We start from the raw sequence: 15,925 nt of genomic DNA, 5'->3' as shown, positions 1-15,925 counted from the left end.
ATAAATACCCTTTTTTGCTTTTAAATTCCACCTCAGTTCATTGACCATGGTGAAACATAAGCATATCTTTGTATTCTTTGCTAAAACAGAGACAAAGCCATGTAGAGATGTAACGACACCATGCTGACAGAGGTAAAACTAACTACACCAGAATTTGCTAACACAGATTTACAACCAGAAGAATGTAAACTTGAGAGCCTGAATGATTTCCGATCAAGGAGCTGTGAAACCTGCAAGAGCAGCAAGCTTTGTTAAAGAGCTCATGTCTTGTTTACATCTGCATCCAAAATAAGGTTTGTGTAAGATCCCAGGCAGTGGCAGTAGAGCTTATAGGAGATTCTTAATCAATCTTTCTTCCCAATAATGTAACCTGAGCTATAACACAACAGTTGGTGTGTTTGGATGGCTTGTTACTGCTATTTTCATATTGCTTTGTTTTAAATATATATTGCCTGGAATTTCAATTCAGGAAGGTGCTGTCAGTATTTAACTCCTTTACTGTTCAGGGCAATATTGAAGACAGCTTTACCTTAAAGTTTAACATGCTTAAATTCTCGTGATACCCCTTCAGAGATTGAGGATCAAGTGAGGTCTAGTTTAGAGATGCTATTCTTAATGGATCCCAGGTTATAATGTTGTCACAGGTTTGCAGAAGCTACATAAGCATGGTCAAAAAACTTGACCAACTGGCCTGAGTCTGAGCATACTTTTGCAGGGCTCATCTTTGTGGGGTCAGAGCAGGATGCATAAAACCCGATAATTTGAGAGAAAACCAGGGGCAAGAGTGGGAATTAAGTTTTGCCTTATTTACAGTTCGGCAAATCAGTTCAAGCTGTGTCTTTTCTCCAGACCTGGTCATTCCTAATGCTGCCCCGCGAGTCCCCCTGTGTCCTTTTGCTGCTGTGGAACCCTGGGGCAAACACAGCTCACATGTGGGTTCTTGGAAGCCATAGCTGAGGGTTGAAAGGGCCCCAATGCATGCAGAGATAAAATTTGAATTCGCAGCATTCACTTTGCTGAACGTATGCATATTAAAGGAGGAACATTTTTCCCAGCAAAAAGCTGCAGAGCAATCCTGTGCGAGGTAAGCAGGGAGGTGCTGCAGCGGCTGGGGAGCAGGGTGGGGGTCAGGGAGACGGTGCCAGCTTCCAGGCTGGTTTCTTCCACTAGAGCCTACACTCATCTAACAAAAAAGATCCTTCTGTGAACTTGTATTAGAGTACTGTGTGACTTTTGAAATTTCATACAGCCATTTTGTTGCATCTTTCTAATAAGGCAAATGATGATACTTCCATGAGGACTCACAGCTTTCAGGAATGGACAGGAAGAGGCTTTCCCACTGGGCAGCAGTTGCTGATAAATTTTCCAGATTGTCTGAGTAATCTGTTTACCATGCTCAGTCACAATGAGCAAGAAGAATAGAGCTAGGGGGAGAAGAAAAAAAAAAAAAGACAACAACCCACAGCATTTTCTGTGAAACAAATTATGCTTAAAAAATGGGCTGAGGGTCCCTGCCATTGGCATGAGTAGGGCTGAAGACTCTGGGCTGGCAAAAAGCTGTATCTGTCATACTGTCCCTGTCTGACCCACAGCACTCCCCAAACACAGCTGAACTCTTTGGCTGTTATTAAAGCTAAGTTGGGAAGCTTTAGAGCAGCATTTTGTAATTGCTTTTCTTCTTGATAAATACTGAAAAACATTGCAGGTGCAGAGGGCACTGTGAGAGCCATCCCAGAGTGCAGCTGTTACTTGTGGGATTTCTCAGCTAAGGGACAAACATTAAATCAGCTGCATGGGCTGGCATCTGCTTCTTAAGCCACTATGGGGGGACCTTGCTCCACTATCAGTTGCTTTCCTTAAAATCAGGATTTATCTGGTAGTAGTCAGTCACACGGTGTCCTAGAGAAGACCCCCACCTCCTCCAGCATGCATGCAGGGCAGGGCATTAGGAACTGCTCATTTCTACATTGGGGGATTTAATGACGTTTCTGCTGTTTGCAGGTAAAACTCCAAGTCAGGAGGATATAGAGATCCAGAGAGCACAGAAAACAGATGTCGGATGGATAACAAGGGCTAATACAGCATAAAGCTACACTATTTATAGAGAGGAGTGTGCAGTGCTGCACTTTCTTACCAGGGCAACCCAGGGATTTTAGGAACATTAGAGGGGTTTCATCTACATCCCTCTTACAGCCTCAATGTAGGTTTAGCATCCAGTTTCTCTTTGGAAACTAGTGGAAGGGTTGAAGCCTTCTCTAACACCACAGGAGTGCTTGGCTTCAAGGGTCACAGCAGCTCCTTTAGGTGCTGAAGCCCCACAGTCCAGGGGGTAGTTTGGCCCCTGTTCCCCACAGCACCCTGCGCTGCTGCCAGTGGCGATGCAGCGGGACCCACCAAAAAGGACTGCTCTGCTGCTCTCTGTTGGGGCCCCTCATCTTCACCTGGCAGTACTGCCCTGCCATAAACCCTGCTCAAGGACCCTGGTGCCAGGGAAGAAGGCAGGAAAGGAAGGTGCAATATAAAGCTCAGCAAAGGTGGCTGGTAGTAATCCCCACCCGGACACACAGCCCTACTACTGCATAGGCTGCTTTCAGTGCGGCAGCGTGCTGGAACTCACTCAGTGTTACTCCTTCGAGAATATCCCAAGGAAAATACCACCTAGTCCCTAGGAGAAGGCTTTTGCCAATATTTCTGCTTATCGTTGCAGCGCGTAGAGAAGGGCACAGGAGGCTGAGGTTTGCTCTCTGTGGTAATGAAATGCAGCCCACATATCCCAACACTGGCAAGAGAAGAGGAGAACAAGTCAGAAGTTAAGGAAGTGGAGAAATCAGACCAAGTACAAGAGTCAGAACAGAGGAGCAGGAAATAAAGCAGTGGACTGTGTGCCTGAAAAGAGCAGACAGAGCCTGCAGCCGCTGAAAGGATTAGCAGAATAAAAGGAGTTCCCAATTTAGAACAACAACAAAAATCCTATCATACAGGTTTTAACTTCTCCTTTGATATAAACACATTGCAGCAGCGTTACTCAAATAAAACAGAATAAAACCGTGCACTAGCAGACATCTGTCTTCTCCTTTATTATTTCACATGCTCTTAAGAGGCCTGATCCCCGGCATCTCCTTACCATTTATCTACCTTAGTGCAGGTCTGTCCTCTGCACGTCATCTAATGTTTGGTCTCCAGTGCAGGGAGGCATCACGCGGCGGGGGGAGAGGGGAGTGATGGGAACAACCATATCTCCTTCCAGTTGCTAAACTGGGCCCTGCAATTTTGAACATGCAGATTTGTAAATTAATCTATCATACCTAGCGTACGCCCACATGCGTACTCAGAGGAGCATGATGCTTGCAAGCCAGAGAATGGGATCAGAGCTTCCAGTGCTGTTTTCAGTTAAGGGAGCATTTGCCTTTGACTCTTAAGTACTATAGTGATAATATCGCACATCACATCTTTTGCAGTGAGGTCATTTACAGTAAAGATGTGCCTTCCTACTGCCAATGTAATCTTTGAATGTTATTCAAGCAGCAGATTATTTTGTGACGATCATGTTATCAAAACAGAGGCTTAAAAGCTTTCTTGATGAAGTTTCTCTTGGTTAGCCGCCTTCCGTAGAAGAAAAGCAATTGACAAATTATCACTAATTTTACAAAGAGGAGATAAAACAGCTAAACCCTGTCAGGAAGGCAGTAGTTTTAAACTGCCACATCTTTCTGTTTGTAAGCTGCTGGGTACCTTGGCAGAGGTTGGGCTACTAGCAGTCTGAGCATGGTCAGCCTCATGTGGTAAGCAGCAGGCTTCAGCTGAACAGCAAAGTCCTGCAGTCCCATAAACGCACCTTGCAGCTTTTGCAAGTAGTGCTTTTCTCCAAGGCTGCTTTCCACTGCTGGTGGAAAGTAATTCCAAACTATTAGTTGTTATTGAACAGCTTATACACCTTAAGCCAAAGCCAAATGTGCAGCTTACTACTTTTAAAGAACTTTTCAAATGGCCCCAGATATATTAAAAGTCCCGGGAAGACTGAGGTTAGCAGCTCTCACAAGTTTGATTTCTCTTCTCTAAATCGTGAATTTTTCATCTAATTGCAACAGAGCTGCCTCACACTCCCCCAGAATCACCACAGTGCAGGCTTCACGTACAAGCAGTATCCACTTGCTGTCTCTGCTCATCAGTTCTCTTTGCAATTTAATCAGTCTTATGTTTTTTAAAGTGGCAAAGACAAGAAAACAGAGGTTCTTCTCTCTGAAGGGAGAGGCACGCAGTCATCTTGCAAACAGGTTGTTTGAAGTAACACTGGGGAAAACAGCAAACCAAAAACGTGCCAGACACGATGAGATTCCCTGAAGTGCAGGTTAAGGATGATATTCCATCCCCGCTGCAGCTCCCCGAGCTATCCAGATGAAAGACGCTTTCCAGTCCCTCATGTTTCCCAACTGATGGCACTGCTTGATTCCGCCTTTTTCCTGCCATTTGCGAGCTCCGTCTAGCGGCGGGGACCGGCCCGGGCTGTGTCGGTGCGGAGCCCGGGGCGATACCCGGCGCGGCCCGCAGAGGGCAGGGGCGGCTGGCGGGCGGCGGCTGACCGCGGGGCGGGGCGGGGCGGGGCGGGGCGGGGCGGGGCGGGGCGGGGCAGGGCGGGGCGGGGCGGGGCGGGGCGGGGCGGGCGGGGCGGGGCGGGGCGGGGCGGGGCGGGGCGGGGGCCGCCCCTTCCTGTCCCCCGCAGCCCTGCGCCTTGGTTTCCGGAGAAAAGGGGAGGGGTGGAAAACGCGAGCGTCGGTTTCTTTGCGGTTTTACACTCGTTAAAGGATTTTTGTTTGCTTGCTTTTCTTCAGTGAAACAGTTTTGCAGGAAACTGAGCCTGGCTGATTAAATATTCTAGTCGGTAAAAGGCAACACGATAAATTGCAAGCATCCCTGTGAGGATGCTGCGGCTCATTTTAAAATAGAGATACTACATTTAAATATACAAATGTTAAAATGATTAACAAGTCTCCATAGTATCTTATGCAATGGCAAAATCTAACCCTAGGACTACAGCAGACTATCGCACCCTCTGTAAGACCGCATGAGTTACATTAGTGAAGCTGGGCCTGAAATACTGACTTCCCTTTACTCAGGTCTCTGTTCTAACCATGCCTTCACCGCTAGAAAAACCTGGTTCTTCAGGTCCTCATGGACTACACCTGCATTTTAGTGCTCAGAAGGCAAATATCTTCTTTATAAATCTATGTCAAGTTACAGAAAATGCTTTTGTCAGTATTTTACGTAGCCTAATTTTTAAAATCTTTAAAGCTGGGTGTAGCATAATCAGATTATAAATTCTTAAACCAGTAAAATCCACTTGGAATGCTGGAATTACAGTTTATCATCACTGGTCATGTTCTTACTTGCTAGGAATTTTAACATAAATATTTGAACTGAAGTCAGATTTTAAGATCATTTAATTTTGTTGAATACCAATCCCTGTAGACATTAAATTATCACTGTTATTTTTATAGCCATTTTTCAGTTTTTCTTTTACAATCGTATTAGCAGAGGAGCCATAATTCATTTTCCACTGGTATAGTAGTTACATTTCTTACTCGCATACGAAGTTAAATGGCTATTATGTTAATGCCAAGCTCTATAGATTCTTTTATTCTTCATCCATTCTTCATTAAGAGTTTTCTGAATGCTATTTAAAAGCAAAGAAGTTCAAGGCCATTACATGAAATATCTAGAACACTGCCACATAGCCTAAATTCATGCTTGCCTAGAGGTTAAGAAAATGCACTTGGAGTGTTTGCTGGTTTTAATTCAGCAGAGTCCCTATATCCTAGTAATTTATTAGGCCTGAATGCTTTGTTGTTTCAGAACTTCACTTACCCTTTGTATTTTAAGGGGACACACACACGCTCGTATAATCTCTTGTATTAAATCCTACACTTCCGTTAATAAGCTGGAGAGGAGCAGGGCAAAGGCCGAGCAGCCCCTCATGCCCATCCATCCCCTTAAGTGACGAGGCACAGCTTTGGTGCACGGCAGCTGTCATGCTCCCGGCAGTGCCAGCGCGTGGGTCAGGGCAGAGCCTGAGGTCAGCCAGGGCAGAGAGCAGCAAGTTTATTTATTATTTACTGGAAATAAATAGAGCCGGTGAGACTGCCTGTTCTGCCACAAGATTCCCAATTAGCACCAAACTTATGAGCTACGCATGTTACCTCTTGGCTGGTTTTGTAGGTGTGTCATGCCCTGAGTTCACAAACAGGCAGTGACAATCAGAACCAGTCACTAATGTCCTCAATTAGGAGCACTTAACTTCTGAGAGTCAATTTGTAACTGGCAATTAGCTGGACTGGAGGCTGCTTAGTTTAGCAGTTTTCTGCTAAATAAATGTATAAATAAATATCCACGATGAGTTACATCATCATCATCGGTATTGATGTCATCCACCTCATCTAATTTGGATTTAAACAATTTGTAAAGCACAATTCCTTTTGACTAGGTTTTTTGTTGTTGTCGTTAAACAGTATTCTCAAATCTTTACGGTATTTCATACTCAAATAAGATATATTTATTTATTAACTCCCAGGCAGGATGCAAAGCTTCAGCACTTGTTTAGGAGAGCTATTTTAAGCAATGACACAGACTGTCATCCTGTTAGCCTGAACAATGTCTACTTAGAGGTGGGATTCCTGAGAGGATGGGTAGACTTTTTGTTACTCTTCTGTTCACAGCTATCAGTGAAAACTGTCTCAGTCTACTGTTGAGGATACAGTATACCAATATATCAAAACAAAGCTGTAACTGAAATCAGGCTGGTCTCAAACATTTCACTTAAAAAAAAAAAAAAAAATCTCATTTGTTGCAGCTTCATAAAAAAAGACAAATAATGGCTTACATTCCCCACATTGGCACTGAGAAAGGATGCTGGACTTGCCCTTCATAGCCGAGATACCCAGACCATCTGTTACAACTGTAGCAGTGAAACACCCAATATACAGTTGGGGATATAATCCTTGATGAAGCTGACTACGTGTTTGACTTTTGTCTTCCTAAGTCCTGCTCTGGTTCAATAAACATGGGCCGCACCTCTGCAATGACACTGACGGAAGCAGGACACCCGAGTAACACAGGCTTTCCCTCTGCCAGCACTACCTGCCAGAGGCTGCCTTCGAACATCGCACCCTCCCCACGGCGTTACCTGCAACATGCCACTGAGTGCTGGGTGACCTGCCTTGAGCTTTGGAGTACTGTCTCCTGAGGATCATAAACAGCACTCGAGGAAAGCAGGAGTCTGCAGGACTTATGCTCATGAACCACACACAGTTTTTCAGGAGTTGCCCGCTGTAATCCTTCACTGAACAACTAGTCACCAACTAGTCACTGACTGCAGCCACAAAAAAAGGTGCAGAATTTCTTTGTTGTTGAGACTTCACTTTGTAGGGGAAAGAGCTGCTTAGACAAAATTTCTAGTCCATGTTACAGACCCATTCAGAATTTCAGACGTTTAACATAGATCTTTAATGAAATGCACAAGCAGTAAAAAGGCATGAGTGATATTTCTTTTTGCTAACCACACAGGAAATTGCTTAGTTTTATCAGAAATACGGTCTCTAAATACAATCAGTAAAGCCATTCTTAAAGAACTGCTGAATACTTTCAACAGGCTGCAAGATCCATTTTTACAGTTCACATGGATTGTGTGCTGCAGATAAATAAAACATGCTCTAAAGACTTTGCATGCTAAGTGAATATACAAAGTATTACCAGGTCCCTTTATTTTCTCACAAGCACGGGGATATTTAGTGTTTTCCTTCAGTGTGCAGTTCTTGAAATGTTTTAATGAAAATTCAGCTTTTGTTTAAAGGTTGAGTTTCAACTGCCATAGTTGCATTGAAAAACATCAAAACCTGACCCCAAATGCATTCTCATAGTTCAAAAGCCAGAGGCAAACTGAAAACGCTGGATTTTTCAGTAAAGCCCCATGCCCTAATTTTCAAGTCGGTACCACGGTTCTCAAATGGTTTAGCTCTGCACGAGGAGCTGACCTACAAGCAAAACCACATGCTGCATGTGTAAGCGACTGGTCTGGGAAACCCATCCCAGGGCCAGGTCTCAAAGTCAAAGTTACAAGCACAAAAGATCCCAAACGTGATGAGAGGAAGGACTGGAAATTTGAAAGGACAGGGGGTTTGGCATTCTGTTTGGCAAAAATCTGGTGTGGGGCCCACTTCCACCAAGTCAGTGGAGATGGAGCGTGGCTGGACAGACTGAACTCGCTTCACACCGGTTCACTGCCATGCCACAACAGCTGGTTTGGGTTTGCCCGACTTCCAGCGGGCTCTGTGGCACCAGCAAGTGCATTGGGTCGCAGCTGCCCTGGCCATTTGGGCTGTGGGTGCGGCTCACAGAAGACAGGCTGAGCTCCATTCTTGGATAAAACCCCCCAGCAGCAGGTTACAGCGCCGCATAAAAAGTGCAGCTGAGAAAAGATTTGTTCAGTGTTAAAAAAATTTAAAAAGCATAAATTCCAATATCATAGGATTTTTTCTTTTATTATCTGCATCCTATTGTCTCACCATAGTCAGTTGCCACAATATGCACTCTTTCCCGTATACAGCACAGTATTTTGTCATCTCTTATATCTAGGTGTATGTTGCCTTTTTTTCCCCTTTCACAATAACTCTTGAAGTGGTATTATTCCATGAGAACCTTGGCTTTTGTTTAAAAATGATGTTCCTAACCCTCATGAGTTGTTTTATAAAATTGTCAAAATTGGAACCATGAAGCCTTAAAAAAAAATTACAAAACACAGAAGGCAAGTAAAATAGCCTGGAATATACCACTTCTAAGATCTTATCCAGTGTCATGATTTTTTATTTTTGGACAATGTTCAGAGTAATTTTCATACCCTAGAAAAATGGGGGGCGGGGGGGGAGAAATGGCTGTGTCTTTTCACCTCTCCAGTCAAGTAACACGTTCGGCAGTGCCGCGCGGCTGAGCAAGAGGTCTTAGTGAATATGTGCAACTAGCAGTGTGGGAGCAGATCACCCAAGGTCTCGCTGGCTCTGGCAGTCCTGCCAGGGTCATCTTTTCACACCAATGAGCAGCTCCTGAGCAATTTTATGGGCCAGTTTCTCTAAGTTAAGAACAAAAATGCTTTTCTTTAACATCAAGCAGGCATAGCTGTGAGGTCTACCTTTCTCCCCGTCCCCATCACAGACCATTGTTACTGTGAATAAGCAAAAAAATAAATTCACACAATTTGTCAAGTTCAAGGCTCTCAAATACCTCTTTTACAAACTCTCGACTGACTAGAGCAGAAAGAGGATTTCGTTCCAGAGGTCAGTATTTTTGCAGGATGTCTTTTCAAGGTTCATTGGTGGGTGCTCATACAGTGCTGGATTGAGGACAGCTTCTGTCCTGCAGAAAACTGATCCTTGTTTAACGTTAGGAATATGAGAGAGCTGAGCAAGTGAGTATCTTTTTTTTTTCTTTATTATTAGCAGAAACATTTTCACATGCCAAGGCAGCGGGCTTGGGCCAGCAGACAGAGACAAACTCAGGCTCATCATCCCACTCTCCCCCCCTTGGCACACTTCACCTGCCCCATTTCACATGGCTCCATCTCTCTCTCCATCCTCCACTTTTGTGGCTGGCGTAACGCATTGAGCATCTACAGTGGGCTTGGGGCTCATGGCACCACAACACGAGTACGGATCTACCTTGCCCAAGCAATTGTGCTGTGTGAATACATCAGTCCCTCCTTAGGCTTGATCTGGAGGTGGCGAGAACATCGCCCACATGGGAAGCTCATAATTTAGCATTTTTAGATGAGGTGCTGTTTACTGTGATTGCTTAGTACAGATTTGTTGGGATTGGTCACACAGCTTCCAGTAACTGGCTCATACCTCCCAGGCAGGGTTAAGGCTGTGTTATTACCAACAAGAATTAATATATATATAGTTCTAGACAGCCTATTCTGTATTATATTTATAAGATATATCCATGGCATGAACATATATGCAATTCAAGCATTAGTTTCCTTTCAGTTCAAAGAGGTAGTTTTGCAGCAAGAAACTCTAGTAGAGTCCATGAATAAGCAGAGAAAGTGGCTGTTTTACATGAAGGAATTCATTTTTTCCATCTATTCACATCTTAGAAGAAAAAATAAATGCGGTATCAGGAGTACCAGCACTAGTAAAGCTGAAACAAATTATCCCTGACATGGTGAGCACAGTAACAAGAGTCTCCTTGAACTGCACAGCCAATTTCTTTCTTGCCCCAGAGTTGCTCACCAAATTCCCTCCAGTTCCTGATGACCGAGGCTTGCTTTGAAATACCTATTTGTAGGTAAAGCATCTGTCTTACTGCTAAGTCTTCTGGCCTAAGAACTTCTGCTAAGGAATGCAAGACCTGAAAACTCTGCTTCTCATCAGACAGTTTCTGACATCTCATTTTCTTGAAGCATTTCAGCATCTCCACCGTATCTATTTTTAAACATGTGCTACGCCAAGTGAAGCGAAGGTACTTCCCAGGCACATTTACCACATTCATGGCAGGTTTCCATAAGAACATTTTGTTTTCGGAAGGGGCGTAGCACTTCCACTTCTGCTGATACGGCTTTTGCACATGTTGCAAGAGCAAAATAATAGGAAATCCATCATGAGCTTGGAAGAGAATTTTGCCTTATCATATATTCATTCATGAAGGACATTAAATTTTTTAAAAACATGATTAACTACTTAATTTAACAAAAAAAATCCTGTGAATGAAAGGTATGAAAGGACCATCCAGAAGGCTGCCTGTTCCTTCTTGTCCTGCTACTTCAAGTAGCTGCACCCAGAAAGCATCATCCTTAAATTAAAAAAAAGTACTAGCTATTTCCAGCTCAGTACAGACTTGCACACGAGGACTGCTTTGGCATTCTTGCCCTAACAGGAGGGCACCGCTGTAAGCCACACTGTGCCATGGATGCCTCCTCCCCACAGCAATTTGGGCTTGAGTAACAGCCGTGCTGCCAATCCCCCTCGCTGCCCAGCGCCCAGGCAGCCAGGGATGAGCAATGCCCTTTCCTAGCGGTGGAAACCCGATGCACAGAGAGATTCAGGGCTGTGACAAAGCCAAATGCAAGCATTTAAAAAAACACACCATAGACTTTCTATCTATGCATTGAGACTGCACTTTATTACTGCCACGCCAGACAACTGCCACCACCTTATCTCTGCGGTTACACCTTACCAGGACTCATCTCTCTCTTCCTGGGTTCATCACAGCATGGCCTGATCACACTGCTTCCCACGGCGCTGCCAACGCTCCCCATTCCCCCACCCTTCCCAGCACACCAGCAGGTCTGCCCATCACACTGAAGCGGTTGCACAGGTACAGAAAGCCAGACATGCAGTCAGCTCTCACCCCCTCGCCAGTGTGTAAGCCATAGCAGCGCTCGGGGGTCACCCCATCAGCCCCACGCAGCACAGGTCTGCAGAGACACCATTCTGTAATGTTGCACATCAGCTTGAAGATTTGCTGGATTTCTTGTCCGTTATCAGTTTGGGGGATGCCACGCTGCGTTTGGATTTTATCCTTTCTCCATGTACTGACACAATGAAAAGGTGACAGAGTGTGGGGGTGGAACAGGAGAGCTTGCTGAAGGATGGGTGTTTGCATCTGCTGTTTGCTGGCAAAAATAGCAGCAAACCTGAGCTAAGGTAAAAGAAAGCACTGAGCAGGAGGAGATGGTGTGAGAGGAGCCAGGGGACTAATTTATGAGTTATTCTGTCTTTGGGCGATTCCTGTTTGTTCAGTACTGGGGTTGCCAGAACAGGAACGAGTGCTGTCCCATCTCAGAGGCAATTAAAACCTACAGATCTGTTGTGGTGAAAAGCAGTATGTCCTAAATTCAGTATGCTCCCCAAAATACCACTGGCTCCTCCCAAAATTGCAGTATTTTCAGGTGCATTGATCTGTGACGGATACACACAGGTATCTATGCTGGCAGGTAGAGGATCATTTTTAAGGGTCTCTATAACTTAAGGCCTTCCTCCATATGCACAAGTATAACTGTTACAACTGCAGCACGCAGCAGCGCCAGACTTTGTCAAGACAGTATTTAACTCCTAAGGCAGGTATTTCTTTTTCAGCTTAAATTCAAGATTTGTTACAGTCCCTGAACAGGGCACAACCAGTCTTCCAGAAAAGCTTGTTTGTTTTAAATATGTTGCAACGCTTCAGCCAGCAGGAGAAACTATGACCAAAAAGCCTCATAAATTTTACCAAGTATTATGTATGCTTTAGCAATACATTAACTCCTCATCTATCTTCTTGAAAGATTTCACCACTCCACTCCAGCCGCGTAGCTTCCCAGTAGGGAAGACCCAGAACAAATCTATTAGCGCTATGAATAATATCGTGCGACTCATCCGCATCAAAACCCATTCCTTCAGCACAAGCTGCCGTGATTAATGCCGTAGCAGTGGTTAGGGCTCCCGGTGCTAGTTCAGCTAAGGGACAGCTATATTTAATTTCACTGTTATTCTAGTTTGATCTAGTTTTGATAACATCTACATCCCTGATCTGATTTTTTTTTTCTTTAAATGCATAGAAAGTGCTTCTAGTCCTGGAGGATGTCTATCCCACCTGCAGCAGGAGGTCTCAGGTGGGAGATGCCTCGGTCTTCCCCAGGGATTCCCTCCATGGCTAAAGATCTCAACACTGCCAAGATTTTTCTAAGCTTTACCCTCAATCTCCTCCATCACCATTTAAGACAGTTATTTCTGGCTTAATCTTATCTGTGCATCACGGACATTAAAGAAAGCAGCCCATGCACGCAAAAATGTATTCCTTACAAATGTTGTCTGTACATTTGCAGACTTATCTTCTCTTGTTCAGCTCCTCTCTAGAGTAAGCTCCTCTTCTACAGAAGTCGCTTGCTGAGCCCTTTAACAATACACTAGCAAATCTTTTTTTCTTTTGACATGGCTTTCCGGGATGATGTAAGATTTAATAATGTTGCTTTAAAGGCATCATCAAAATTTTGGTGCTATTCAGTGTATTTTCTAAAATGGCAGCTGTGGCTCTCAACTTTCATCTACAAAGAAAATGACTCTGGCCTGCCTGTGCCCGTGGAAGGACTCTTACACAGGGGAACATGGCCAGCTGCAAAGCTTACAGATTAAAATTAAATGTTGAAAAAAATTTTTTCAATGCCATGCCTTTTTAAACCGATTTCACAACTTGTGGGGGGTCTGCATCAGTTTCTTTAATCTGTACCACTATTTCCTTACTGCTGTGCTTGGCCAGCCTTACTTGAAGGTGCCGCACCGCAGATTGAGCTGCCTGGGGGCACTTCACAACGTGGTTCAACTGTACATTGAAAAGCCAGCTTTTACACCAACACAGCCCTCATATGCAGCACTGCCCTTTCACAAGCTGACATGCCAGCAAACAGGAAAGGCACAGCACATGTCCCACCACCCCATCCCAAGAATGTATCTTCTATCGCATTACATATTATTGTATTTAGTCAGATTCTCTGGTTTGCCATTGCAGTGCTATACTAACGCTTTAATACTCAGGGAATAGCTTCACCTGTGGCGAGACCCTCATGCCACAAGCAGCCCATTGCTCCACGAAGCCTGAAACCCTCTGGGCAATCTGGCAGGGATTTGGCAGCGACAGGGCTGCCCCCGCGGCCTTCCACCCTCCTGCTCTTCCTGGGAAGTGGGCACCTGCTTATCGGTTGCTGGAGTTGTCTATTTTCTACCTTAATTTCATTTCAAAGCACAGATAGAGTATCTGGCTTCAACACGCATGCTGCAAACACACAGCTACGTACAAGCACAACCAGGGCAGACCAGCTGGATGAGCTGTAGTTCCAGAAGCTGCTTTAAGAAATGCTAGGACAGAATTGAAGCCAAATGCAGCAAAATTTGGCATAACTAGATGTGTTTAGGGAACTTGCTATGCATTGCAAGCTGAAAAGCATTTATAAAGCAGAGGGGAGGAAGAGAGCTTAGATTTGATGACACATTGGTTCAAAGGCTGCCGAGAAGCTGGTTTAGATGACAATACCTCATTAACAACCGGTATCCTGTATTTTATTTTCATGTCTACACCGATGAAAAATTCTGTTTAACGGCATAGGCTGAAACTCAACTCTGTCAGTGAGGTTTTTAATACTAACTCATAATAAAATAAAGCCCTCAGCAGAGTCCTACAACAGCAGGGTCTTCACATCCTTTTGGGAAAAGAGTGCTATTCAGCTATCGCTCAAAAAGTCCCAAGACTGACAAAAAAAATCTCTCCTTCCAGACCCTGAGCAGCTATGAAGTACCTCTTGCAGAGCATTTCCCGCTGGTCTGGGAGGACAATCATGCCCTGGCCCCACGCGAGCAAAGAGCTTCTGTGATATCCAGCACTCCCCTTCTACACCTAGCACTACCTCAGCTCACACGCTAATTAAACAAAATTAGCAGGACAAAGTCCACATTGTCCAATATTTCAGTCACCCCACAATATCCCTTTAAAATCTATGGGCAATGACTAAGCAGCACAGGTATTGCAAAGATAAAATGTTAATTAATTTCTAATATTTGAGATTTTGAGATGACTTTTCAAGCACAATCTTAAACCTGCCCTGGCGGCAAGAGCACCCCTTGGCCCCTACATTACAGATAATGCTACAGAGGGTTTTTTGACTTCCCACCCCCCCCACCCCGAAGATAGGCCTTATCTTGTTTAGATTCCCCTCAGGAGATTAAAATCTTCATTACAAAGAGAATTCTAACTCTTTTTGATAAAATACTTGGGCATGGCAGGTGACAGCAGCTGTCTGAGTTTGTGCCACAAAACCACTAGTTACAAACACAGATGCTCACCCGAGTCTTACCATGCTTCAGCAGAGCTGAGCACGCGCTTACTGTCCTTGATTGCTGATAAATGGCAACGCTTTCCCCAGGGCGTAATCAGATAAAATACAACCAAGCAAAATGCAGAAGAGAGGATTTGGTGGGCGGTTCTTGTTTGGTTGGGTGAGGGCTGTGGGTTTGTTTGCCCTTTTTTTTTTTTTTTAATAAAAAAATAAAATAAAAGTGCATTTCTCGCTTTCTTTTACCTCACTGCAAACCTTTTGTCCTTTCCAGGTAATATCATTGGTTCTGGGATCTTTATTTCGCCAAAAGGAGTTTTGGAGCACACTGGCTCGGTGGGACTCGCTCTCATTATTTGGGTACTTGGCGGCGGGGTGGCTGCCCTTGGCTCGCTATGTTACGCCGAACTGGGAGTCACTATCCCCAAATCAGGAGGGGATTATTCCTACGTCACAGAGATTTTTGGTGGGTTAGCTGGGTAAGTACCCTATCTCTATAAAGTAATTTGAAAACATGTTTATACTAAGTATATTAAGTGTGGAAAAGTTATCTGACTTGGAAGAGACAGGGAATGTTTGTCAATAAAATGCTTTTGCAAAGTCATTCTTTCTGCTCTCATTAGAAATACCAGTTGGCCCTACGCAGAGCTACGGATGCTTTCACGTCCCTCTCTGACTCAATAAAGTCCATGAAAGGAAAGAATGGGGCTGTAAATGACGCTGTGTCCGAGTAACATTCCTGCGTGCCAGCCATATATGATCAGTACCTTGTATTGAGGAGCTTCATGCATCAGGGAAGCCAGGCTGGAGCTACTTACCGTAAACCAAAGCCCTCCTTTAACTACCAGGGCAGAAGGCAGCAAATATTTCCATGGCATTACATTGTGAGACCTTCCTACAGTAGAATACAGAAAATTGCTGGAGAAGGAGATTTGCTCACAGAAGCATCCCAGGCGCAGGTGCCCAATTGCAGTGCTGCCTCACTTACTGCAACTGTACAAAACAAGTGTTGTAAATTCAAAGAGGAGGAAATGCTAACTCAGGGAATGCTTTCTCTTTGAAAATACCATGAACAGAGTA

At 44.4% G+C, this 15,925-nt stretch overlaps 1 protein-coding gene across 1 annotated transcript in view; it reads left to right on the top strand.

Moving 5' to 3' along the window:
- Window positions 1-15,925, top strand: part of SLC7A10 (solute carrier family 7 member 10) — a 44,772-nt gene that overhangs the window by 12,079 nt on the left and 16,768 nt on the right. The window contains 1 exon segment of the mRNA XM_072872478.1: window positions 15,120-15,324. Within this exon segment, the coding sequence (XP_072728579.1) occupies window positions 15,120-15,324 (205 nt within the window).

Source organism: Ciconia boyciana, chromosome 9 (assembly GCF_034638445.1).
Source record: "Ciconia boyciana chromosome 9, ASM3463844v1, whole genome shotgun sequence".
Taxonomy (NCBI): Eukaryota; Metazoa; Chordata; class Aves; order Ciconiiformes; family Ciconiidae; genus Ciconia; species Ciconia boyciana.
The sequence above is the reverse complement of the archived record's forward strand: the minus strand, read 5'-3'. Positions and strand labels throughout refer to the sequence as shown.